This window comes from Molossus molossus, unplaced genomic scaffold (assembly GCF_014108415.1).
Source record: "Molossus molossus isolate mMolMol1 unplaced genomic scaffold, mMolMol1.p scaffold_m16_p_20, whole genome shotgun sequence".
NCBI lineage: Eukaryota > Metazoa > Chordata > Mammalia > Chiroptera > Molossidae > Molossus > Molossus molossus.
In genome coordinates this window covers 23,158,180-23,185,262 of record NW_023425356.1, presented here as the reverse complement: position 1 = coordinate 23,185,262, position 27,083 = coordinate 23,158,180, and the positions used below count along the sequence as shown (strand labels likewise).

Below are 27,083 nucleotides of genomic sequence, written 5' to 3'. Positions count from 1 at the left end.
TCCCTCCTGCTCTATCTGAACAAAAAATGAAAAAATGTCCACGGGTGAGGATAAAAAAATCAACAACAACAACAAGGGGCACAGAAGGTAACCAAGATAAGTGAAATGACAAAAGATGCCTTCTCACAACCTGTACACTGTGTTTATAAAAGGACGATTCTACTGACCCATGGTTAGAAAAGCAGATATTCTGAATAATTTTTTTCCAAAGTCAAAGATAAACTTGTTTCTTTATAGCCATGTTCTCCATACTTAAGCTTCCTGGTTGCCAAGGCTACCCATTCACAGCTGTGGGGTATCTGCTTCAGGACTGTGTTAAAAGATCCATATCTTATCCGAAAAATGAGACCTGACACTTGTTCCAATCTCTGTCTTTCTAAACTGGGTTATCAGAGAAATCGCAGAGTGCCAGAAGGAAGACTTCCAACTGAAGCCTCAGAACCTGTCCAAATGAAGTGTTGGGGCCTGGTGGGGCTGATTTTGTGGTAAAATTAATGCTAATTTTCACTCTTCTCCACCAGGGGGCAGACTGACTCAACAAGTAACCTACTCCACGGTAATCCCGCTTTTTTCAAAGAAATTGGGATTCTAGAACTAAGGGCTTGTAACTATAACACCAGAATTCTAAAACTGCCCCAGAAGGATTCGACCTTCTTTGACCAGCCCTTCCAAAAATAAGCCTCCGATTTTTGTCAGCTCCCAGCACCATCCCTGCCTTCACCTTCATTTCCCCCAAATTTCTCCTAATTCCTCAAAAATTCCTCTGTCCCCTGGTCATCCCTTTTAAACTTCTCCTTCCCTTTACCCCAGCCTGTCTGGCCTCCTACTGGAAGAATGAGGTCCAGAGATAAAAAGGAGTCAGAGTAAGCCGTGAGAAATGGGGGAGACGGCTGGCCTGGGCCGTGCGGGGGAAGCCCAGGGAACAGAAGCCAGGCTCGCCTGGTCGAAGAGGGTGGGCGGGCAGGGGGTGGGGCCCGGAGGGGTGCCGCCTCTCTTTCCCGGAGCCTGGGCGGAGAGGGAGGAAAACTTCCTGGCCTGGGCTACCGGCGGCTGTGTCTACCAACTCTTCAGTCCCGCCTACCGGTGCCCAGCGCTTACCCTCCTCTCCCCCGGCTCCCTCCGGGTCCGCCATGGCCAAAGCCTACGACCACCTCTTCAAGTTGCTGCTGATCGGGGACTCGGGGGTGGGCAAGACTTGTCTGATCATTCGCTTTGCAGAGGACAACTTCAACAGCACTTACATCTCCACCATCGGTGAGCCCACTGGCCGTATCCCAGACCCCCGACTCCCCTGCCCTCATCCCCAGGCTCCCGCGTTACTAGTAGCCCCACCTTTCAGTCCCCTTAGAGTGAGGCTTCTAAACTCCGGTTCCTCAACCTCTGTTTCAGACCCATCCCCCATACATGGCTCTGGGTGGTACCCAAAATTCTAACTTCTCTGGAGCCTCCAGGTAACTCCTCCGTTGTGCCAGTCCCTCATTTTCTTGGTACCATTCTTCTTATCTCCCCAGATCCACATGAACCCTTCTCTGTTTCCCTCCTAGCTCCTCTTCACCCCTATCCACCTAGAACTCTTGATCCACTCTCCACATTTCCTGTATTCCCTCTCCCTGAACATCTGTCTCCCAACTCTGCTAGCCTCTTTCTGTCCCACTGAGTTTCAGACTCTCCATTGCATCTCCACCTTATCACCTACTTCTCAGTTTCCTTGCTTCTTAACTTAATAGGTGGTTGGGGAGAGGGAAACAGAGTGGCTGGGTGTGCTAGAGGGGGTGGCCCAAGGACTGTGATCCTGAAGATGCAGTCAGCCTGGTGAAGAAGGTGGGAATGAGGGGACTTTTGGGGTCTCTGAGTCAGCCTGGTGACTCAGCCTCCTCCCAAGTGTTCCCAACAGGCTTGGGGTAGGTGCCCAAGTTTCCACTAAGAACAGTGTTTCCCTTCCTCCCCTCTCATCTCTCTTAATCTACGCTGGTCTGGGAAATAAGACAAGGAGAGTCTCAAGACAATTCTGGTTAGAAAGGGGAAGGGAAAATGCCCCTTTTTCCTAGTTAAGTCTCAGGAGGAATCTTGTTTAGCCTCAAACTTTCTTGGTTCTAAGCCTGGCCTACTAATTAATTCACAAAATGGCATCAGCCACCTTTTTTCTCACTCTTTACCCTACAGGCCCAGGAGGGTGGGGGAGGGGTACAGAGAGTAGAGGATTCCGGGAAAACAGAAGGGAAAAGGAATCTGAAGATAATATTTTGGGTCAGACAGACTGAATGGAGAGAGTTGTCAGCTGGCATGGCTGAGTGGACCCAAGAAGTGCCTTCATGGCCTTAAGTCTCCCTACAGAATTTTCATCACCTTCTGTACCACAAAATTTATAAAATCTAAGTAAAAACAACGTGCTTGCTATACAAATACAGTTTAGAGGAAATTCTCCTAGTTTTACACTTCTGACAAGGCTGCTTTCCATGTGCCTCCCCTGCAGACTTGCTGGCACGGCCACTGTCTCTCCCCCAACACTTTTACCTGCACACACCTGTGTGTCTCAACTTCAATGTACTCTCTCCACTCCTAGGGATTGATTTCAAGATCCGCACTGTGGATATAGAGGGGAAGAAGATCAAACTGCAAGTCTGGTGAGTGAATGCCCTAGGACTCCTAACCCGCTCCTTCCAGCACTTCTAATCATTTATGTCACCTCACTCAGATGTACTTCCAGCTCTTCCATCTTGCTCATCTATTTTCAGCTTTTTCATAACTCTCTTGCCTCTCCTGGCTCCAGAGCTTGACAATAAATGTTTGTTGAGCTATAATGTAGAAACAGACTCTAAGCAGTTAAATAGCAAGTAGCAGAATTAAGACTTGACTCTAGCCCTGGCCAGCTTGGCTCAGCAGTTAGAGCATCGGCGTGTGGACCAAAGAGTCCCGGATTCAGTTCCAGTCAAGGGCACGTTCCTCAGTTGCATTTGGGTCCCTAGCCCTAGTCAGGGCTGTGCGGGAGGCAACTAGTCAATGTGCCTCTCTCACATCGATGTTTCTCTCTCTCTCCTCCTCCCACTCTGTCTGAAAATAAATGGGAACATATTCTTGGGTGAGGATTTAAAAGAAAAAAAGACTTGACTCTAAGTCTAGTGCTTTCTCTAAATTATGGAGAGCTCAGGCCCTGGCCAGATAGCTCAGTTGGTTAGAGCATAGTCCCGATATGCCGAGATTGCAGGTTAGATCCCTGGCTGGAGTACACCCAATGAATGCTTAAATAAGTGGAACAATATATAGATCTTTCTCTCTCTCTCTCTCTCTCTCAAAATAAATAAATAAATAAGTAAATAATGGAGAGCCCAGAAAGCCTAGTATAGAGGTTTGACATGACTGTCAACAAGGAAGCTGGAGACCTTGAGGGTACGAGGCTTAATGGAGGCATTATGATACAATAAATAAGAGCAAACTGGTTAAAATTCTAGATCTGTTACAGAATGACCTTCATTAATTGTTATTGTTTTTTGTATAATAAAGAACAATAAAACATGTCTCATAAGAATAAAATGAAGATTAGGCAAATGACACATGCATATAAAATGATACATACACAGTGCTTGGCACAGACTAAGTATCCAGTGAATAAACCAGAGAGATCTTGTTTCTTAGGCCTCTCCATCTTAATATCAGCCCAACTGCCTTTCATCCCTTCCCCCTTTTACTGTTTCCTGATTCTGTTCCTTTCAACCCCATCATGTGAAAGCTAAATTTTTAGCTGGTGGGGAATAGGGAGAGTCTCTCTTTGGAGAGCCCTTCCCTCTATCCTATCCAATGTAATATTCTACCTCCTCAGGGACACAGCTGGCCAAGAGCGATTCAAGACGATAACTACTGCCTATTACCGTGGAGCCATGGTACAAAGTGTGGGTCTGGACAAGGGATGAGGGCATGAGGCAATGAAATGTAGGTTTATGAGTACAGAGAAGCCAGGGAAAATGGGGGTTTACACAGAGTGGATTGCAGAGGGTCCCACATGGCTTAGTGATTTGACTCATGGATAAAACTTATAGGGTCAGTGGGAAGCCTAAACAGGGGAGTATGGTCCAAGCCTCCATTTTGAACTCTTGCCATCTTCCAGGGCATTATTCTAGTATACGACATCACTGATGAGAAATCCTTTGAGAATATTCAGAACTGGATGAAGAGCATCAAAGAGGTGAGCATCCTCCCAGAGAGACGGGGGAATTGGGTAGAACATAGAGGATGAAGGGGATTGTGAAGATGAGCAGAACCCAATTTTTCTTGTCTTACCCTTTTGCTCCCAGAATGCCTCAGCTGGGGTGGAGCGCCTCCTGCTGGGAAACAAGTGTGACATGGAGGCCAAGAGGAAGGTACAGAAGGAGCAGGCAGATAAGGTAAGGACCAGGTTGGGCAATGTTTTAGAATTGGGCTTGGAGGGCCAAGATGAGGTCGGATTGCGGAGGACTTGGCTGCTGCCCTTTATTCAACTCTTTTCTTCCCACTTCACCCCCTACAGTTGGCTCGGGAGCACGGAATCCGATTTTTTGAGACTAGTGCCAAGTCCAGTATGAATGTGGACGAGGTGAGACACACCCCATCCCCACCCCACAAAGAGATGGAGTGCTGGTAGATACACTTATCCTTTTCTCCACTCTGTACTGACCAATCTCTTTTCCCTGGTAGGCTTTCAGTTCCCTGGCCCGGGATATCTTGCTGAAGTCAAGAAGCCGGAGATCGGTGAGTTGTTTCTGCTGGGCTAAATACAACTGTGGGGGGTAGTAAAAACTGAGGAGGGGAGCCACGCTAAGACCTCTTATGAGGGTGGGTCCTCTGCAAACAGTTTATAGCCTTGCACGGCTGGTGTGGCTCAGTGGATTGAGCATCGTCCCATGGACTGAAAGGTCCCAGCTCAATGCCCAGTCAGGGCACATGCCTGGGTCTCGGGCTTGATCCCCAGTAGAAGGCATGCAGGAGGCAGCCAGTTGGGCTGTTTCTCTTTCACATTGATGTTTCTATTTCTCTCTCTCCCTTCCTCTCTCTCTCTCTAAAAAAAAAAAAAGTCAATAATAACATATTTAAAAAAAATTTTACGGCCTCAGACCCCAGCCAGCCATCCTCACCCTAACCTCTGTGCCTTTCTGCCTCTAGGAAAACAGCAGCAAGCCCTCCAACACTGACCTGAAAACTTGCGACAAAAAGAACACCAAGTGCTCCCTGGGCTGAGGACCCCTTTCTGCCTCCCTACCCTAAGCCTGGAGGTTGAACCTGAGGGAAGCAGGGCTCAGGGCTGAATGGGGGAGAGATAGCAGGTGGGGCTTGGAGAGATAAAGATGGGTGGATGGTGAAAGAATGGGGAGAAAATGGAGAAGAAAAAAAGGAAAGTGAGAGAGGAAAGAGGAAAAGAAGAAAAGGAGGTAGAATAGAGAGGGAAGAAGCAATAAGGGAAAGATTGAGGAAGTAAAAAAAGGTAAGAAGGAGTAGGAAAAGAGGGAGGAGAAAAGGAAGGATAGATAACCCTGGGCCTCAGACCTTCCCTGGGTTTCCAGGGCAAACATAAATGTAAATAAATAATTGATTTATTTTGTTACTGGATCAGGTTTTAGGGTCCTGTGAGAGACTGGCTCAGCACCATCCCCTGAAAGTGTGGCCCTATTCTGTCACTCTGCATGGTCTTTCTCACTATTAAAGACCTCCATTTGCACAAATGTCCCTAGTTTGGGTAACTCATCATTGTCGGAATTGCTTTTTACTCCTAAACCTAATTCCTACCTCTGAGGTAGTTCGGCTGCCTGAACCTGGCTGGGTTCCTGTGATGGCAGGACTACTCCTACCGCTTTCTCCCTTCTCCAGCTGTTTCACTGACTAGGAAAACAGCAAGGAGCAGAGGTTCTCTGAACTTGAATGTGTGGACGGACATAGTTTGGATGGGGAACCTTTTTTCTGACAAGGGCCATTTGGATATTTATAATATCTTTTGCGAACCATACAAAATTATCAATTTAAAAATTAGCCTGCTAGCCTGGCTTATGTGGCTTAGTAGATTAAGCATCGTGTCCAGTGGACTGAGAGGTCGCGGTTCCATTCCCATTCAGGGCACATGACCGGGTTTCAGGCTCGATCCCCAGTGGGGGTTGTGCAGGAGGCAGCCGATTGATGTATCTCTTACATCGATGTGTCTATCTTTCTCTCTAAAATCAATAAAGAAAAAAAAATTAGCCTGCTACATTTGGTCATCCTAATTTGGTGAGGTGTGGATGTTAGCTGGTATTGATTTCCCAGGGTTTATACAGCCTTCGGGCCGGATTTCCCCACCCCTGGTCACAGGATCCTTGTGGGCAGAACCTTCTCCTAGAGAGTGCAGGGTTTTTGTTTTTTGGGTTTTTTTTATCCTCACCCGAGGACATTTTTGCATTTATCTTTAGATAGAGTGGGAGGGAGAGAGGGAGGATGAGAGAGAGAAACATCAAGAGGTCGCCACCCACGCAACCCAACTGGGTCCGGGGACAAACTGCAACTGAGGTATGTGCCCTTAGTGGGAACCGAACCTGGATCTCTCTAGACTGTGGGCCGACACTCTAACCATTGAGCAAAACCGGCCAGGGCTTTTTTTTTTTCTTTTCTTTTTTTAATGAATTTTTTATTTATTTTTTTGTTACAGATATTTTATCTTTTTACCCCATTGGCACCCCCCACCCCACCCCACCTCCGCCCCATCCCCGGCTTAGTTGTCCATGTCCATTGGTCATGCATACATGCATATAAGTTCTGTGGTTTATCTCTTCCCACTCCCCCACCCCCTCTTCTGAGGGATGTCAGTCTGTGTCCTACTTCCATGTTTCTGGGTCTACTGTATTCCTCAGACTGTTATGTTCATTATATTCCGTATATAAGTGAGATCATGTGGTATTTGTCTTTTTCTGCTTGGCTTCTTTCACTTAGGATAATACTTTCCAGGTCCCTCCATGTTGTCTCAAAGGATAAGAGATCTTTCTTTCTTACCGCTGCATAGTACTCCATTGTATATATGTACCACTGCTTTTTTATCCATTCGTCTACTGATGGACACTTGGGCTGTTTCCAGATCTTAGCTATTGTAAATAGTGCTGCTATGAACATGGGGGTACATATATTCTTCCTGATTGATGTTTCAGGCTTCTTAGGGTATATTCCCAGCAGTGGGATCACTGGGTCAAATGGAAGTTCAATTTTTAATTTTTTGAGGTAGCACCATATTGTTTTCCATAGCGGCTTTTTTTTTTTTCTTAAGAAGGACTTTTTTGGGCCTCCCCAGGGATTGACAGCCCCACCCTCAGGGAAATAACAGGACCTAGTATTGTTATCCAAGCAAGTATCTGATTCTGCCAGCAATTCCTTTAGGTAGCTGGTAGGCATTTTATCTGCTCTTATAGATGAGGAAAATGAGACACAGAAGAGGTTCATTAAAAAAAATAAATAAATAAGAGCCCGGCTGGTGTGGCTTAGTGGTTGAGCATCAACCCTGCACCAAAAGGTCCCTAGTTTGATTCCCAGTCAGGGCACATGCCCAGGTTGTGTGGCCTGAATCCCCAGTGGGGGGCATTCAGGAGGCAGCCAATGGATGTTCTCTCTCTTCGATGTTTCTTTCTATCCCTCCCTTCCTCTCTATCTAAAATCAATAAAGAAAAAATAAATTAAGAAAAAGAAGAGCCCTGGCTGGTTGCACAATGGTTAGAGCGTCGGCCTGCGGTCCAGAGAGGCCCGGGTTCGGTTCCTGCTAAGGGCATGTACCTCGGTTACAGTTTATCTCGGTTACATGGTTGGGTTGTGCGGGAGACAGCCACTCAATGTGTCCCCCTTTCACGTCGATGTTTCTCTCTCTCTTCCTCTCTCTCCCACTCTGAACAAAAGTTGGAAAAATGTCCTTGGGTGAGGATAAAAGAAGGAAGGAGGGAAGGAAGGAAGAAGGGAGGGAGGGAAGATGGAAGGAAGGAAGGGAAGAAGAGATTCATTTATTTATAAATATTGAGCATCTACTATGAGCCAAATACAGTAGTAAAGTTAACATAACCTTTGGGTGTATAAGCAAATTTTAATAGAAACATCCCCTAACTACTGAATACAAAGGCCAAAAGTTTGTTCAGATAGAGTGGGAGGGAGAGAGAGAGAAACATCGATGTGAAAGGGACACATTGAGTGGCTGCCACCCGCATGACCAACCAGGGCCGGGGACAAACTGCAACCGAGGTATGTGCCCTTAGCGGGAACCGAACCCGGGTCTCTCCGGACCGCAGGCAGACACTCTAACCACTGAACCAAACCGGCCAGGGCTCTCTTCCTCTCTTTATAAAAATCAATAAAAACAGCCCTGGCCGGTTTGGCTCAGCGGTTAGAGCGTTGGTTTGCGGTCCAGAGAGACCTGGGTTCTGCTCCCGCTAGGGGCACATACTTCGGTTGCAGTTTGTCCCCGGCCCTGGTTGGATCGTGTGGGTGGCAACCTCTCGATGTGTCCCTTTCACATCGATGTTTCTCTCTCTCTCTCCCCCTCCCACTCTATCTGAATAAAATATCAAAAAAAAAAAATCAATAAAAACATATTTTTAAAAAAAGAGTCAACCAATGAATGCATAAACAAAGTGGAACAACAAATCAAAGTTTCTTTCTCTTTCATTCTCAAAAAAAACACAAAAACCGCAGGCTTGATACACAGCCTTCTTAGTATATATAACCCCCTTTTACTATTACACTATAGATTTATATATATATATATTTTTTTAATCCTCATCTGAGGATATCCTATTTATCTTCAGGTAGAGTGGGAGGGAGGGAGAGAGAGAGAGATAAACATTGATGTGATAGAGAGAGACTTCGAATGGCTGCCTCCCACACAACCCTGACCGGGGCCGGGGATTAAATGCAACCAAGTTATATGCCCTTGCCTGGAATCGAACCCACAACTCATTGGCCATGGGCCAATGCTCCAATCGCTGAGCCAAACTGGCCAGGGCACACAATATTTTTTTAAACAGTGAAATTATCTCACAGACTTGATTTTTTTTTTTTTTTAATCCTCACCCGAGGACTTTTTTGCATTTATCTTCCGATAGAGTGGGAGGGAGAGAGGGAGGAAGAGAGAGAAAGAAACATCAACGTGAGAGAGACACATCGAGTGGTTGCCACCCACATGATCCCAACGGGCTGGGGACAAACTGCAACCGAGGTACGTGCCCTTAGCAGAAACCAAACCTGGGACTCTCCGGTCTGCAGGCCGATGCTCTAACCGCGGAGCCAAACTGGCCAGGGCCAGACTTGATCTTTTATCAGGATAATGAAAATATCAGATTTGGTTTAGATAAAATACTGTTAGAAGTTTTTTTGTTGTTGTTTTTTTTTATTCATGATGTCCAAGGCATTTAAGAAGCCCCCAAGGCACGTGGGCTAGTGTGGCTCGGTTGAGCCACCAATGTCCCATGCACCAAGTGGTCCCTGGTTCAATTCCCAGTCAGGGCGCATGCCTGGGTTGTAGATGCCCAGTAGGAGTCGTGCAGGAGGCAGCTGATAGATGTTCTCTCTCTCCCTCTCTAAAATCAATAAAAACATTAAAAAAGAAAGAAAGAAAATCCCCAAGCCTTCAGTGTAGAAGTGAACACACAAACCTGGAGTCAGAGCAATTTTTTTTGTGCTGCTGTTTCTGTTGGTAAAAGACAACACTCAGAAAAAAGTCAAACAGTGCTGGGAGAAGAACTTGGAAATTAATTTGATAAATGTGGACAATAATTTGATAAATGTATTAAGTATGCAAACTTTGATGGGATAATGTCCTCTGAGTCTTATGTTTGAGCTCTGTAGTCAAGTGCCAGCTAGTTTAATTTGCCCAAAATGAGCCCTAGCCTGTTTGGCTCAGCAATTAGAGCATCAGCACTCAGGCTAAGGGGCCGCAGGTTTGATTTCTGGTCAAGAGTGGGTACCTGGGTTGCAGGTTAGATCCCCTGCCCCAGTGGGGGTTGTGCAGGAGGTAACCATGATGTGTCTCTCACACATAAATGTTTCTCTGTCTCTCTCTCCGTCTCACTCTATCTAAAAGAAACGTAATGGAAAAAATAATCCTTGGGTGAGAATATAATACTACCACTACTAATAATAATAATAATTATAATTTGCCCAAGATAAGGAAAGGCTTGGCATTTTGTGAACCCCAAGAAGATTGATATCGTCATACCCCAGAGCAGGTATTTTCTTTTTTTTGATACATGCCCCTAGCGGGAACTGAACCCGAGACTCTCTGGTCCATAGGTCGACACTCCAACCGCTGAGCCAAACCAGCCAGGGCTACAGCAGGAATTTTTAAAATTCAGTTTCAGTGTAGAGACCTTATTCAGTTGCTTAGTATGACTATTGGAAGTGAAATGTTACAAGATCTCACAGCTTGTCATGAGACATGGTAGAAGTGAGTAAGGAGTAACAGAATACTAGATTACAGCATAAACCCTTTTTTTTTTTTTTTAGCCTCACCCGAGGACATTTTCCCATTTTTTGTTCAGATAGAATGGGAGGGAGAGAGAGGAAGAGAAATATCGATGTGAAAGAGAAACATCGAGTGGTCACCACCCGCACGACCCAACCAGGGCCGGGGGCAACCGAGGTATGTGCTTTTAGCAGGAACTGAACCCGTGTCTCTCTGGACCGCAGGCTGACGCTCTAACCGCTGAGCCAAACCGGCCAGGGCTAAACTTTTATTTTAGCTAAAAACTACTGGAAAAAACCCACACTCTACTTTCTGTAACATACAACTATTGACACATACAAATAACTTAAAGGAAAAGTAGTCACAAGCAAATTGAAAGCTCAGCCCTCACCAGGTTTTATTTTAATTTTTTCCAACTCTCACCCAGTGATCTTTCCATAGTCTGATAGTTCCTGTTCCTGAGAATCCAGCTTTAAGTATGATAGAAAGACAGAGTTTATGGGATGTAGCATCAGATATACTGTTAATTCCAAAATAAAGTGTATTAGCCTTTAAGGCTGTGGGTAAGGGGAACAGCTATGGTCACTAGGCTAGAAAGACTTGTTGGGAGAAGAGAATATAGAGCAGAGTTAACAAGAAAAAAAAAAAGTGTGGTGACAAGCCTTCAAAAAAAATTTAAAGCAAGTTTTAGAGAGACGGGGAGGGGGAGAGAGAGAGACGTTGATGTGAGAGTGAAACATGCATCAAAAAACATCAACATTGGCTGCCTCCGAACGCCCCCTACCAGAGATGGAGCAGACTAGAACCTGCAACATTTTGGTGCACACGCCAATGCCCAACCAACCAACTGAGCAATACTGGCCAGGGCTGGGGACAAGCCTTTTAACAAGAAAAAAGTATGGAGACATAAGATCACAAGGCCTTTCCCCATACTTTATTCTTGTTAACTCTGTTCCACATTCTCCTCTCTCAACAAATCTTTCTAGCCAAGAGATTATAAAATTATTATTATTAACAGTGCATATAATCATATCAAGTTTAACTACCTCTTATCTTCTGAGGAATTTAAAAAACTCACACGGCCCCTGATCAGTTTGCTAAGTGGTTAGAGCGTCGGCCCTTGGACCAAAGAGTCACGGGTTCCATTCCCTGTCAAGGGCATGTACCTGGGTTGCAGGTTCGATCCCAAGCCCTGGTCAGGGTCTTGTGGGAGGCAACCAGTTGATATGTCTCTCTCGCATCAATGTTTCTGTTTCTCTCTCTCTCTCTACCTCCCTTCTTCCCATTAAAAAAAATTTTTTTTCCTTTATTGATTTCAGAAAGAGAGGAAGTGAGAGGGAGAGAGAGAGAGACAGAAATATTGATGAGAGAGAACATCGATTGGCCACCTCTTGCATGCCCCTCACTGGGGATCAGGCCCACTACCTGGGCATGTGTCCTGACTGGGAATTGAACCAGCAACCTCTTGGTGCGTGGATCGACACTCAACACTGAGCCATACTGGCTGGACTTTCCCATTCTATCTGAAAATCAATGGAAAAATATCCTCAGATTGCCCAGCTGGTGTGGCTCAGTGGACTGAGGGTCATTTCATGGACTGAGAGGTCCCGGTTGGATTCCCAGTCAGGGCACTTACCCAGGTTTCTTTGGGCTCTATCCCTGGAGGGGTGTGCAAGAGGCAGCCAATCCATGTTTCTCCCTCACATCAATGTTTCTCTCTCTCTCTCTCCCTTAAAATAAAAATCAATAAAATGTATTTTTTTTAAGGAAAATATCTTTGGGTGTGGATTAAAAAGAAAGGCAACTCACATTGTCCAGTTGTATGGGAGGCTGCAGACATACATATATGCAAAACTAGGGGGGAAATTCCAGCAGAATAAAAGAGTCACTATTACCAGACAGTAAAGGATGAACCCAGCCTCACCAGTGTGGCTCAGTGGTTGAGCGTCGACCCATGCTCCAAGAGGTGGCCAGTTCCATTCCCAGTCAGGGCACATACCCAGATAGTGGGCCTGATCTCCAGCGGGGGGCATGCAGGGGGTGGCCAATCAATGTTCTCCCTCATTGATGTTTCTATCTCTCCCTCTCCCTTCCTCTCTCTCTCAAATCGGTAAAGAAAAAGAAAAGGAAAAAAAAAAAGATGAGCCCTGGCTGGTTTGGCTCAGCGGTTAGAGCGTTGACCTGTGGTCCAGAGAGATCCGGGTTCGGTTCCTGCTAAGGGCACGTACCTCGGTTGCAGTTTGTCCCCGGCCCTGGTTGGGTCATGTGGGTGGCAACCACTAGATGTGTCCCTTTCACACTGATGTTTCTCTCTCTCTCTCCTTCCCACTCTATCTGAACAAAAAATGGAAAAATGTCCTTGGGTGAGGATTAAAAAAAAACAACACAAAACAAACAAAAGGATAAACCCAAAGTATGGATCAAGTCACAGCAGTCTGGAGTTCTCGATATGTATCAAGGTTAAACTCCATTGAGATGGATAGCAGGCGCCCTGGCCGGTTTGGCTCAGCGGTTAGAGCGTCAGCCTGCGGTCCTGAGAGACCCAGGTTCGGTTCCCGCTAAGGGCACGTACCTCGGTTGCAGTTTGTCCCCGGCCCTGGTTGGGTCATGCAGGTGGCAGCCACTCGATGTGTTCCTTTCACATGATGTTTCTCTCTCTCTCTGTTCCTCTCTCTCCCTCCCACTCTACCTGAACAAAAAATGGAAAAATGTCCTCGGATGAGGATAAAAAAAAAACATGAGATGGATAGCAGGCCAAAATCTTTGGCTTTGGCCTGGTGGTTGAAAGTCTGGGCTCAATCAAGCCTTAGCTCTCCCACCCCTAGCTGGGTGACCTTGGACAAGTCACTTATATACTTTGAGTTTACACACAATATAGGATTCTAACTCCTCTTGCTCATCAGATAAAGATAATACCTACTCTGACACCTCAGGATTATGGAGGAGGATCAAATGAACTAAATGTTGGATTTAAAAAGTATGACAGAAATGTGAGGCAATATAATTAGAAAATAAGTATTTGCACATTTAATTGGCATCTCGACATAAAAACCCTAAGAAAATGCACGTTAGCATTTCCATTTAACCCAGAACACTGAGGGCCAGATGCCATCTTAAAGTCATGTAGCTAATCTAGTTGGACTGAACACTTGTTGGAACTTCAAATCTCATGCTCTTCTTATTTCGCTAATGATTATTCCATTATGTAGGAGCAAGGGAGAGCTGAAAACATTTCAGGCGGTTATTCAAGGACCAGTTCTGGGGCTCAATCAAAATGAGAGAAGGTGTCATCTGAGGAGAGCTGAGTGGGAGCCCAGAGACAGGGCAAGGCTCCATGTTCACCGTGGGTTTTGGTAATTCCTGCTTCCGGAGGGAGAAGAAAGTTCCTGGACTGCCAACCCAGCTTCTCCCCTTGACCATTCAGGGCAGGAAGAAGGAGACGGGTAAGAGCGTAGGAAAGACTCAATCTTAATGGTAAATCCCAGGATTTTAAGGAAAGTGCAAAGTCCTGAGAGGGCGACGTATGGTTCTTTTTTACGTGTCGCAGCTCATCCAGCCCAGATGGGTAAACAAGCGACGGGTCAGGGAGCATCGAGAGCACAGTTTCGCCGCCATTTCCTCCATTCCCACAAAGGACTACCAGGACCACAATGCCACGGTGCGCCGAGCCAATGAGCCGCACTTCTTCCCCGGGAGCGGCGCCGGCGCCGGCGCCACCAACCCCGGGAGACTACAAGGCCCAGCAGGCACCGCGCGCGCCCCCGCCGACCCGCCTACCTCTGGAAAACCCAGCCCAGCAGTCAGGCCCCACGGTCGGGTTCCGCACTTAGGAGCCTTAGCAGGGCAAGATGGCAGCGCCGGGAGCCCAAGTGGAGGTGAGGGGGTCCTAGGGCCGTAGGGCCCTACCCAATAAGCGTATTGGCTTTTCTCGTCGTGGCCATGGGGACCTCCCATTAGAGCCTTTGACTTGAGGCAACCCCAGCATTTCGTAGTTTTGACCTGGACCCTTCCGGAGGGCTGTAGAGTAAGCGCCTCTTCTGCCCTCCGACGGAGACACGAGACCTGTCCAGGAGGCCCGTCTGTCCCGACAGGTGCGACACTGAGCACTCCATGCCTGCGGGCGCGGGGAGGCGTGGCCTCCCCCAGGGCCGCCACCTCTACTGGTTGCTCTGCGCGTTCACCTTAAAGCTCTGGTAAGGAGGGGCTGAGGGCAGGGGAAAAGGAGGGAGTGGACGGAAGATCGGAGAGTCCCTGACCCCGGAGATGGGGAAGGTCGTGTCCTTCCACCGTGGGGGTGCAGGGCTTCTCCGTTTTCTGGCTTCTGACTTTTGCCCCTCCCCCTCCCCCTCAACACTGCAGTCAAGCAGAGGCTCCGGTGCGGGAGGAGAAACTGTCAGGTGGGTGATGGTCTTGGAACCCGATGGCCCTATAGTTTTTGTTTTGACATATATCAGGAGCACAAGTGGAAAAGGGTGGCACCACGTGAAATGAGCGCATTGAAAGTTGCTGGGAATGTGCTGGGAAGTTGGATGGGCAGAACCTTTGGGAGAAATATTTTCTGAATGAGGTTTGGGGCTGGCATTTCTCTCCCCTTTTAGTGAGCACCTCAAATTTGCCATGCTGGCTGATGGAAGAGTTTGTGGTGGCAGAAGAGTGTGCTCCATGTTCTAATTTCCAGGCTGTGAGTATGTTTTCTCCCCATTTTTCTCCCCACATTTAATCAGTCCCTATGTCTTTTTGTTTCTTGACCAATACGAAAGGTTTATTTAACAAAAGTTCATTATGAAAATATACACTACTCAATTTTTATATTGTGGAAAACAGGTGCTGTGGAGAGGGTGAACACAGCCATTCTTCATACTTGTCCCAAGGCTGTTAATCTTCATCGGAGGATAATTTTTCCTTTGATTTTTAGAGAGTGGAAGGGAAAAAAATAGGGGGAGAGAGAGAAACATAGAAGTGAGAGAGACACACCAACTGGTTGCCTCCTGCACCAGCAGTTCCAACAAGATACTATTTCCTCCTATTACCACCACCGTTCCAATATTGTTTTGGTTGACATCTCCACACATTTATCTATTACAATCATAAAAGCATCAAATCCTCACAGTATTCCTTGGACATGTCTGTCACCATTTATTTTTGTATTTTTTAAGTTTCTTTTTTAAATTAATTTATTTTTGTTACAGATGTTTCTCCTTTTTTCCCCATTGACACCCTCCTCCCCATCCCCCCCACCCCATCCCCAGCTTTGTTGTCCATGTCCATGGGTTATGTGGACATGCATATAAGTTCTGTGATTTATCTCTTCCCTCCCCCCTCCCCCTCTTCTGAGGGTTGTCAGTCTGTACCCTACTTCCATGTCTCTGGATCTACCCTGTTCCTCAGACTGTTATGTTCATTATATTTCACAAATAAGTGAGATCATGTTATATTTGTCTTTCTTTGCTTGACTTGTTTCACTTAGGATAATACTCTCCAGTTCCCTTCATGTCGTCTCAAAGGATAAGAGATGTTTCTTTCTTACAGCTGCATAGTACTCCATTGTGTATATGTATCACAGCTTTTTTATCCATTCGTCTACTGATGGACACTTGGGCTGTTTCCAGATCTTAGCTATTGTAAATAGTGCTGCTATGAACATGGGGGTATATATATTCTTTCTGATTGGTGTTTCAGGCTTCTTAGGGTATATTCCTAGAAGTGGGATCACTGGGTCAAATGGCAATTCAATTTTTAAGTTTTTGAGATAACACCATAGTGTTTTCCATAGTGGCTGCACCAGTCTGCATTCCCACCAGTAGTGTACTAGAGTCCCCTTTCCTCTTTTAAATCCTCACCCAGGGACATGCTTTTATTGATTTCGGAGAGAGAAACATTTGATTGGAGCAAAGTATCAGTCAGTTGCCTTCCACATGTGCCCTGACTGGGCATCGAACCTGCAATCTGGGTCTGTGTCCTGACTGTAAATCAAACCTGTAACTTTTCACTGTATGGAATGACACTTCAGCCATCTGCGCTACACCAGCCAAGCAGCCACCATTTAATTTTAGTGATAACTTTTTGTTCATAAATTTTATTAACTCAGAGGGTGAACTTTGCTTCTGATGTCTACTGAGTCAGCTGAAAGATACCTCCAAATGAAACTTGTTGCCTCTTGCCTGGCTGATATGGCTCAGTGGATTGAATGTCGTCCCATAGACTGAGAGGTCCCAGTTTGATTCCCAGTCAGGGTACATGCCCAGTTTGCCAGCTCCATCCCTGGTGGGAGGCATGCAGGAGGCAGCCCATTGATGTTTCTTCTCACATTTATGATTCTATCTCTCTATCCCTAAAAAATATTAAAACAAATTTTTTTTAAAAAAAGAAAGAGCCCTGGCCAGTTTTGCTCAGTGGTTAGCGCGTTGGTCTGCGGTCCAGAGAGACCCGGGTTCGGTTCCCGCTAAAGGCGCGTACCTCGGTTGCAGTTTGTCCCCAGACCTGGTTGGTCATGTGGATAGCAGCCACTCAATGTGTCCCTTTCACGCCGATGTTTCTCTCTCTCTCCCTCCCACTCTATCTGAACAAAAACTGGAAAAAAATGTCCTCAGGTGAGGATAAAAAAAAAAAGAAAGAAACTTGGTTCCTCTCCTGCTCTCACCACAGTCCCTAAGCCTAACTATGCCTTGTCTTTGCATTGTCTTTTGTCTTTTTCCTTGTGTAGTCCAAATGAATTTGTCTTCCCTCTGAAAATGTGCCCCTTCTTTCCAAGTTAGTGGTAACATTCAGCTAATAACCATGTCTTGTTCATTTTATTATATTTTTTTGGTTAATCCTCACCTGAGAATATTTTTCATTGATTTTTTTAGTGAGAGTGGGAGGGAGCGGGAGAGACAGAGACAAACATCGATGTGAGAGAGACACATTGATTGTTGGCCTTCCACATGTGCCTTAATGAGGGCCAGGGATTGAACCTGCAACTCAAGTACATGCCGACCTATTCGTTTTTTTTGTTTTTTTTTTTTTAATCCTCCCCCAAGGATATTTTTCCATTTATCTTCAGACAGAGTGGGAGGGGGGGAGAGAGAGTAACACTGATGTCAGACACATCGACTGGTTGCCTCCTGCATAACCTCAACCAGGGCTGGGGACGAACTATAACCGAGGTACATGCCCTTGACTGAAATCAAACCCAATAATCTGGTCTGCAGACTGGCGCACTAACCACGGAGCAAAACCAGCTAGGCACTGACCTATTCATTTTTAATCCACTAGGCTCTGGAACCTGTCCCCACCTCTCCTAGAATATTGCCTTTGAAGTTTTCTAACACATTCCTAATCATGCAGCCACCACCTCTGCCATCTCCATTAGAACGCTTCATTAGTTCTCTGTTGCCTGCCAGCTGAGCCATAGCTCTTGGGCACTTGCCCATTCTGAATGGCAGCCTTTCTCCTTCTCTTGCCCCTTCCTAACATGTGCTTTGGTCCTTTTCTCCTGGCAGAAAACCACCCCTGAATGTGGTTCCACAGGGTATGTGGAGAAAATCACATGCAGCTCATCTAAGAGGAATGAGTTCAAAAGGCAAGTGCTGTTTCTCTTCTTGAAACCTCCTAGATCACCTCCTTTGCTCCTGTGACCTTAGATAGATAGTCCCACCTCTTCCTCTTGGTCTTAAGTAGTATGGCGTATTGGAAAGTGGAAGGGATTTGGAACCAAATTACTTCAACCCAAGTCCCACCTTTACTTCTCAGCAAGTCCCACCTCTACTTCTCAGCACTATATTAATGGCCATATTTTCTCATTAGTAAAATTGGTTAATACTTGCTCTGCTTATCTCACCAGAAAATAAGTTACATGATATATTTGAGTGGGATATATGCACTGTGAACATAATAGACTCTAGTTTTCTCTTTTTCTCTCAGGTGTGGTATCTTGGTTAGGCTGAAGTAGAAGGGAGATTAGAGGGAGAGACTGTTTGGCCTTCCCTGAGAATAACTGTTTCTTCCTACCCTCAGCTGCCGCTCAGCTCTGATGGAACAACACTTATTCTGGAAATTTGAAGGGGCTGTCGTGGGTGTGGCCTTGGTCTTCGCTTGCCTTGTCATAGTTCGTCAGCGACAGCTGGACAGAAAGGCTCTGGAAAAGGTCCGGAAGCAAATCGAATCCATATAGCTACCGTCTACCCTTTTATGTGGGTCTTAAAGACCCTGCCTCAGATAAAGAAAGTGGAATGGACTGACTTGTATCCCTGGTATACTGGAGAGTGGGGAAACAAACAAAAAAAACATTCTTCCATCTTGACTAGATCATTAATGAGCAGAATAAAAAGAGTAAAATAGTTTCCTTCTCTGTTGTGATTTGACTTGGGGCAGGAAGTCATGAAGGCAGAGAGGGAAAGAGGTAGCAACTTTAGGCCCCAGTTTATCAAGCATCTATCTCCCTCTCTTCTATTTATTTAAAACTCTAGAATAAAATTTCAGCAAAAAAAAGTTTATTTTTAATTTGTGTTTCCCCTCAACCCTATCTCCAAAGAAGAAATAAAATCACAGAACATAACAAAAGTATTTGAGGCACCACCTCACATAGGCAGACTGGACCTCAGGGTATAGACATCTAGGGCATCCTGATGTGATTCAGACCCCTGAGGCCAAAGAACCCTGAGTGGGAATCCCAGGGGGAGGCAGAGCCATAGGGGAGCCCTGGCTTCCTTATGTGATTGAGTGGTGGACTAGAAAGTATTCCAGCTCACATCTCATCTGCATGCAGCCCAGTTCTGACATGCCCACTGGGGCCTGTCTTCCCTCCTATATTCTCAAGTGGTGTCCTTGTTGAGTCATTTGCATTCTTGACCCCTGGCGGCTCCCCCAGTCTGGGCTTTACCTCTGGGGTCTCCCAATTTTGTATGTCCTTCTGAGTCAGGATATTTCTGGAAATCACTGGGGTGAAGGAAAAAGGGCATAGTTGAATGCTCCTTGGGTCAGAAATCCTAGACAGGACATGCCCTCCCTCCCACCTCTTGACTACCCAGGAGAACACCCCCACTTGCTCACCAGGTAAAAAGAGTCCTTCCCTGCCCTTGACTCTCACCTCCATGGGGCTGGTAATCCTCAGACCCAGCTTCTGGTAGACCTTGAAAGGGGCTGAAACTGGGCAGGATGATGAGAGCCAGGGAAAAAAGAAGGATCTGAAAGAAAGCAAAAAGATACTTGGGCTGTGGGGACAATAAAGGAAGGGGTAGAGAGCAGTTGGAATCATCAGGGATGGGAAGATTCATATGGCTTGGGAGTAGGGGTATCAAGATGGAAGTGTGGCAGAATTTGGTGGAAGTGGGAGGTGATGGGAAGTAGACTAATGGTACCAGAACACAAGTGCTGGTCTGGGCAGCTTTGTTGGAAGTTTGAGTAATGAGCATCTGCAGCTGGTGGAGTTGAGTCACCAGGGAGCTGGGAAAGGAGGAAGGATGAGTTAGATCTGGGAACCAGGGCCCAAGAATGGTGCCCTTGTGTGTAGCATACTTCCCCCAATGTGCACACTATGATATCACTCACGTGTTGTGCCTCTCCAGCTCCTGAATTTTTTTCAGTAGTTCCTGGTTCTGTGTAGAACAGGCAGCCACCCTGAGGAGTGTGGAAAGAAAGGACAAGGTTCTTGCATTATATGAGTCCCTGACCTTACCTGCCTTGGTAAGGAAGGGGACCCAGATCTGGCCCACAGGAAGCCAGAAATGAGAGTTCAAACATACTTGCTCTCTAGTCCCTCGATGTACTCTTTCTTCCGCCGCCGACTGTCCTGAGCTGACTGCTTGTTACAGATTTTCCTCCTGACCTTCTTGAGGACCCTCTCCTCTGTCTGAGGCCCCAAGGTGTTTCAGTCCTGGGCCCTTAACGCCCCAACTCTCCCCTGTGATCCTGGCTCTTCAGAGCTATGGCAGGGCTACTGGGTTGGGATACCCTTTGGGGAAGCATGTTACCTTGGTGAGGGGCAGGTGAGAGGGCAAGGAAATCCCTTCCTGCCCCAGCAGATGCTTCTCCTCATCTGTCAGGAACAAGGTTTGACAGGGGAGCTGGTGGGGAACAGAAGATGAGAATGGGAGAGTCATCCCATTTCTGGTGCCCAGGCCACTCCCCCTCCATGCTCTCTAGAGAGTTTCCCATTTGCACTGAGGAATAACTATGAAATGAAGGGAGGGGACCTTACTTCAGACAGGCTTCGGATCATACCCAAAGGGACCTCCTGAGACTGAGAAGGGAGAGGGGTGATTTTGTCATATCCTTTGACCACAGACTCTGGTCCACATCTCCCCAAACCTTAGAGATATTTGAAGAGAATGTGGACTAATTCACTGAGGTAGGGTTTCTCAATCTTCCAGCAGGCAAATGATTCACTTTAGCTATTAACTTCCCGTTTGGTAGTGTGTTATCCAGTCACCTGTCAATCATAGTGAGCTCCCTGAGGCAGTAGCCCATTCTCCCCTAGGGTCTGATCTCTACTTTTCAGACTAAAGCTCTGTCCCTCAGACAAAGAACTCCCTAAGGGCAACCAGACTGAACAACTTCTCATAACAAAGTAAGTGGGGAGGGGAAGCATTTTCTCAGTCTGTTGATAGCTTGCTTCCAGGCATATCTTCAATTTGGCTCAATAAATTACTATAACAGTTCTCAAAATAAGCCCTGGCCAGTTTGGCTCAGCGATTGAGCGTTGGCCTACAGACCAAGAGTCCTGGGTTTGGTTCCTGCTAGGGACATGTACCACAAAAAAAAAAAAAAGCCCTGGCCAGTTTTCTCAGTGGTTAGAACATCAGCCTGCAGACCAAAGGGTTGCAGGTTTGATCCCCATTCCCGGTTAGGGTTGTGCAGGAGGCAACTAATCAATGTCTCTCTCTCACATCAATGTTTCTTTTTCTCTCCCTCCCTTCCACTCTCTCTAAAAATCAATGGAAAAATATCCTCGATGAAGGTTGATAACAATTTTAAAAATTAATGTAAAAAAAATTCTCCAAAAAATGTATGTGGGGAGGGTAGTGTCTGCTTAATGTGAGCTCATTAACTGAGTGACTTGTCTAATTTCTTTTGATTTATGCTTCACTTCATGAATTAGGAATTTGATTTTGCTTTTGCTTCCTGATAGTCTTTGACTTTTTTTTTTATCCTCACCAGAGGATATTTTTTCTCCTTTATCTTCAGAATAGAATAGGAGGAAGAGAGAGAGAAACATCGATGTGAGACACACATTGACTGGCTGCCACCCACAGGACCCCAACCAACCGGGGCCAGGGACAAACTGCAACCGAGTTATGTGCCCTTAGTGGGAACCGAACCCAGAGACTCTCCGGTCCACGCGCTGATGCTCTAACTGGTAAGCCAAACTGGCCAGGGCACTTCCTGATAGTCTTTGGCTTTTAGCTAAGCCATTTCTTCTATCTCTGCCTTTTCCTTTTTTTTTTTGGTACGTGCTCCTAGCGGGAACCGAACCCAGGACTCTCTGGTCTGCAGGTCAATGCTCCAGCTGCTCCAGCCAGGGCTCTCTGCCTTTTTCTGATGCTCCCTTCTTGCTCCTTTGACTATTTGGTAGAACCATATTAGAGGGGTGTCCCTTGCTATGCACCTAATCAAAATCTGTGAGAATGATCTCTAGAAGGTTTTATTTATAAAACAAAACAAAACATGCCCTGGCCAGTTTGGCTCAACGGTTAGAGCGTTGGCCCTCGGACCAGAGAGTCCCAGGTTCGGTTCCCACTAAGAGCACCTACCTCGACGTTTCTCTCTCTCTTCCCCCTTCTCTCCCTCCCGCTCTACCTGAAGATAAATGCAAAAATGTCCTTGGGTGAGGATAAAAAAACAAACAAACAAAACACCACACTAAATCCATGGGGAGACACTCATCAGCAAGAGACAATAGGAAAGTTTGTATCTATTTGGCCTTGAGAGAAGAATTAAGGGACTGAGAATTCACCATCATAGCTTTAAAAAAAAGAAGGAAAAAAAAAAATGGCCCTGGCTGGTCTGGCTCAACGGTTAGAGCGTCGGTCTGTGGTCCAGAGAGACCAGGGTTCAGTTCCCGCTAAGGGCATGTATCTTGGTTGCAGTTTGTCCCTGGCCCTGGTTGGGTCGTGTGGGTGGCAGCCACTCGATGTGTCCCTTTCACGTCGATGTTTCTCTCTCTCTCTCTCCCCCTCCCTCCCTCCCACTCTAGCTGATCAAAAAATGGAAAAATGTCCTCAGGTGAGGATAAAAAAAATAAATTAATTAAAAAAAAAAAATTGCCCGGCGAGTGTGGCTCAGTGGTTGAGTGTCGACCCATGCACCAAGAGATTGCTGGTTTGATGTTGCTGGTTCGATTCCTGGTCAGGACACATGCCAGGTTATGGGCCCAATCCCTAGTGGGGGGCATGCAGGAGGCAGCCAATCGATGTTCTCTTTCATCGATGTTTCTCGCTCTCCCTCTACCTCTCCCTTTCTCTCTAAAATCAATAAAGAAAAAAAAAATTAACAAAAACATGGCCCTGGCTGGTTTGGCTCAGTGGTTAGAGTGTCAGCCCTCCAACTGAAGAGTCTCCAGTTCGTTTCCGGGTCAAAAGTGTTTACCTTGGTTGCAGTTTTGACTCCCAGCCCCAGGGGCCATGCAGGTGGAAGTTTCTCTCTCTCACTCCCTCCCCGCTTTCCTCCCTCTCTTTTACTCTCTCTAAAAATCAATGGAAAAATATTCTCAGGTGAGGATTAAAAAAAAAACAAACATGCCCTGGCCAGTGTTGCCTGGTATTGCTCAGTGGTTTCAGTGGTTAGACCATCGGCCCATGCACTGAAGGGTCTCTGGTTTGATCCCCAGCCCTAGTCAGGGCATGTGCAGGAGGCAACCAGTCACCGTGTCTCTGTCACATTGATGTTTCTCTCTCCCTCTCCCTCCCTCCCTTCCACTCTCTCTACACGTCAATGGAAAAAATATCCTTGGGAGAGGATTAACAACAATAACAAACACAAATTCCCCAGTGTTTTGATGCACAGTCAAATTTAGAAGTATCAAACTTTTTAAGGTCCCTCATCCCAAGATTTTAATATGCTTGGCTTGGCTACTGGTCCAGCTTCAACCATGGATTTGCAGGGAGGCTAGAACCTGTTCCCTGCCTTTTACACACAATAACTTGTTTCCAGGATAAAGGCAGGGTCTCCCTCCTCACGGTATTGGAGGAACCAGACCAGACAGCCCTGGGACGTTATCTGATGTGTTATTCTCCCCACCCCAGGTAGTTCCAAGCAGGGTGCCTGCTGGACAATGGTTCCAGTGGAAACATAGATGCAGTTGTTTCTCACCCTGTGCCCAGTAACCAGTTCAGTGTTCCCAGGTGGCCGGTCCCATTTCTGCATCCTGACCTAAGACTGAGACAATAGCTGAGCAAACAATGAACACAAGGTTTGGGCTTTCTCCTGAGCCCCATTCCTGGGTTCCTTATCCCATTCTTAATCGAGTCACCATCACCGTACCCCTAAATATGTCTTCTCCCTTATCCCTTCCTGCTTTTATTTTTCCTTTATTGATTTTAGAGCGAGAGGAAGAACAAGGGAGAGAGAGATAGAAATATCAATGAGAGAGAACATCAACTGGCCGCCTGCTGCATGCCCTCCACTGGGGATTGGCCCGTTGGGCATGTGTCCCAACCGGAAATCGAACCAGTGACCTCTTGGTTCATGAGTCGACACTCAACCACTGAGCCACACTGGCCAGACTCCCTGCTTTTATTTTTTTTTATCCTCACCTGAGGACATTTTTCCATTTTTTGTTCATGTAGAGTGGGAGGGAGAGAGAGGAACAGAGAGAGAGAGAGAAACATCGATGCGAAAGGAACACATCGAGTGGCTGCCACCCACACGACCGACCAGGGCCGGGGACAAACTGCAACCGAGGTATGTGCCCCTAGCGGAAACCGAACCCTGGTCTCTCTGGACCGCAGGCCGACACTCTAACCGCAGAGCCAAACCGGCCAGGGCCCTTCCTGCTTTTAAACTGCCCATGTCTGCCTCGCCGGGTAGCTCAGTTGGTTAGAGCTTCATCCCAATACACCAAGGTTGTGGGTTCAGTCCCTGGCCAGGGCACATTACATACAAGAATCAACCACCAGCCTGGTGTGTCTCAGTAGACTGACTGTCGTCCCATGTACCAAGAGGTTACAGGTTCAATTCCCCAGTCAGGGCATATGCCTGGGTGGTGGGCTTAATCTCCATTAGGGGATGTGCAGGAGGCAGCCGATTGATATTTCTCTCTCATTGCTGTTTCTATCTCTCCTTCTCTAAAATCAATAAAAACATATTTAAAAAGAAACAACAAATCAATGTTTCTTTCTCTTCCCCTCCTTTCTCTAAAATCAATAACAATAAATAATAAATAAATAAATAAATAAATAAATAAATAAATAAATAAAATAAATTGCCAATGTTTCCCTTGCCTTCAGGCCTGATGCCATAAAAATTAGGGCAAAGATAGAGTTCAGCATCAGTATCCCTCTCCCTACCCCTATCCATGTAGGTACATATGTGTGTGCATCAGGAAGGACCGAGTCAGGCCAACCCCAAGACTCACCAGGGTTGCAGGAAGCATTGGGTGTACAGTGCCTACTCTGGGCAGGATGTGGGCATTAGCATCAAGGGGCTGCTCGCTGACCATGCAGGTATCAGGCACCATAAAAGGTAGGCTCCACTGATCTGAGGGAAACATAGGTGGCTAGGAGAAAGGAGATGGAAGGTACACCCTGCTGGCAGCAGGGCCTGGGTCAGTGGCTCTCAACCTGTAGGTTGTGACCCCTTTTTCTGATGGTCTTAGAAACCGAGACACTGCTCCTCTATTTGTCTCCACGTGGGTCCACCCACATGCAGATACACCCACATACAATATGAGGAACTGTATTAAAGGGTCTTGGCATTAGGAAGGTTGAGAACCACTGGCCTGGGTAGTGGCACAGATTAGGGAAACCCTCTTAACCCCAGAGCTAGGGCTGAATCTGAAGGGCCATTATCCCCTTCCCACAGCACACTACTGACCTAGCTGAATGGAGATGAACCCTACAGCTGGCCCAGCTTCTTCCTGCATCTTCTCCAGGGCTCCTGCCTCATAAACAACCTCATAGAGGGCAGGGGAACTGGGTGTCTTGGGAACAGGGGGGCTGTCTGAACGACCAGGGTCCTCAGAGATTCCACTGTCACTGCCAGGAGATGCTTCTGAGCAGTACACTTCATTGGGATCAATGAAAAACTTCGGGAAATCTTCAGGTTCACTCTCTTGAAGGCCCTACATTAGAAGAGAGCATATATGTATACAGATAAGAATTCTGAAAGTCATTCCTGACATCAAACCTAGATACTTCAGTTTCAGTCCTTTCTGTCTTTGGACATGGGGATAATTACAGTTTATGTCTATTTTTTATCCTCACCCGAGGACATTTTTACATTTTTTTGTTCAGATAGAGCAGGAGGGAGAGAGAGGAAGAGAGAAAGAGAGAGAGAGAGAGAGAGAGAGAGAAACATCGACGTGAAAGGGACACATCGAGTGGCTGCCACCCCCATGACCCAACCAGGGCCCAGGGCAAACTGCAACCGGGGTATATGCCCTTAGCGGGAACCGAACCCGGGTCTCTCTGGACCACAGGTGGATGCTCTAACCGCTGAGCCAAACCGGCCAGGGCAGTTTATGTCTATTTTAGGGGTACTGTCTCAGACCACTTTCCAAGTGTAGGCTGAAGCCTTTGGGCTTCTTATCAGAGTTGTGTTTCAACCCACTCCCACTTCCATTCATCATACTTACACAGGCATGGGCCCTACTGGACTTCCAGCCTTGCAGCCCCTGTTCTTGTAGCATAGTCACTGAGACCTCGGGAGGTGGACAGTGCAGTCCCAGCTCCAGGAAGGACCCTGTTAAGACATCGTCTGGGGGCTCCAACCACACATCCAGCAGGTCAGGGGTTCTGAAATCCATCCTGCAGGGAGGCACGTGGGGTGGGAGAGTTGCAGGAGGGTGATGGCTGCCCCCCACTCACACACATAACACACACACACACACACACACACACACACACAGCTTCTGGATTCCTCTTGTTCCCTCTTCCATTATGCCCCTTCCTCACCTGTGCAGCCCCCTCACCCGGCACCTGGAGATCTCTCCTCGTCCTTATCTCTGTGGTTCGAACGAACAGGCCCGGGTTATTACCTGTTCTGAAGAGCCCTGCCCTGCCAAGCCAGCCTAGCCCGGTAAAGCCCTAAACAGTACACCTTTTCTTCCCTCCAGGATCTCGCATCCTGGACAAGCCCAGCCAAACCCCGCCCTCAGCGTTTACGAGGAAAGTGGGTTGCACCTAGTCGGGAGCCACGGTAGGAGCGCTGAATCTGGGAGCAGAGGGTGAAGAGGCTGAGCATCCACAAATCTGACCTGAGAAAAACATGGGCAGCCGCGCCCTTTCTGCCTCGGTGGTTTCTCAGGGCAAGGCAGAAACGGCTGTGACTGGAGCACAGGATGCTCGAGTCCCTGTTCTCCGGCCAAAAATTTCAGAATAAGGTGAACAAGGCAGGGTTGAAAACAAAGGAGTCGTCAACTGAATTGCCAAGATTTAAGGATGATCCCCTCCCCCACCCTGTGGCGCTCATCCCACACTTGAGTCTGATTGAAAGCGGAACACGCAGCTTTTGACAGGCAGAG

At 46.9% G+C, this 27,083-nt stretch overlaps 3 protein-coding genes across 4 annotated transcripts; 2 read left to right on the top strand and 1 right to left on the bottom strand.

Annotated features, from left to right (window-relative positions):
- Nucleotides 1-1,022: 1,022 nt before the first annotated feature.
- On the top strand, nucleotides 1,023-5,909 carry RAB13 (RAB13, member RAS oncogene family). The gene is made up of 8 exons (XM_036273009.1): nucleotides 1,023-1,254; nucleotides 2,564-2,624; nucleotides 3,818-3,878; nucleotides 4,103-4,180; nucleotides 4,290-4,379; nucleotides 4,502-4,567; nucleotides 4,669-4,722; nucleotides 5,134-5,909. Exons 1-8 carry the CDS (start codon nucleotides 1,131-1,133, stop codon nucleotides 5,206-5,208), a joined length of 609 nt encoding a protein of 202 aa, XP_036128902.1. The 5' UTR covers nucleotides 1,023-1,130; the 3' UTR covers nucleotides 5,209-5,909.
- Nucleotides 5,910-14,203: 8,294 nt separating this feature from the next.
- JTB (jumping translocation breakpoint) lies at nucleotides 14,204-18,746 on the top strand. Its single transcript, XM_036273010.1, has 6 exons — nucleotides 14,204-14,301; nucleotides 14,518-14,619; nucleotides 14,786-14,823; nucleotides 15,025-15,107; nucleotides 17,908-17,987; nucleotides 18,422-18,746. The coding sequence occupies exons 2-6, from the start codon at nucleotides 14,537-14,539 to the stop codon at nucleotides 18,576-18,578; spliced, it is 441 nt and encodes a 146-aa protein (XP_036128903.1). The 5' UTR covers nucleotides 14,204-14,301; nucleotides 14,518-14,536; the 3' UTR covers nucleotides 18,579-18,746.
- On the bottom strand, nucleotides 15,290-27,025 carry CREB3L4 (cAMP responsive element binding protein 3 like 4). 2 transcript variants are annotated; one of them, XM_036273007.1, is made up of 10 exons: nucleotides 26,817-27,025; nucleotides 26,196-26,367; nucleotides 25,436-25,682; nucleotides 24,978-25,099; nucleotides 20,377-20,469; nucleotides 20,149-20,255; nucleotides 19,955-20,023; nucleotides 19,765-19,849; nucleotides 19,494-19,590; nucleotides 18,922-19,342 (listed from the first exon to the last, which is right to left on the bottom strand). In XM_036273007.1, the coding sequence occupies exons 2-10, from the start codon at nucleotides 26,364-26,366 to the stop codon at nucleotides 19,152-19,154; spliced, it is 1,182 nt and encodes a 393-aa protein (XP_036128900.1). In that variant the 5' UTR covers nucleotide 26,367; nucleotides 26,817-27,025; the 3' UTR covers nucleotides 18,922-19,151. The 2 variants fall into 2 exon arrangements, with proteins under 2 accessions (XP_036128901.1, XP_036128900.1); XM_036273008.1 differs by lacking the exon at nucleotides 18,922-19,342 and adding an exon at nucleotides 15,290-15,328 and having other exon boundaries at nucleotides 26,196-27,025.
- Nucleotides 27,026-27,083: the final 58 nt, after the last annotated feature.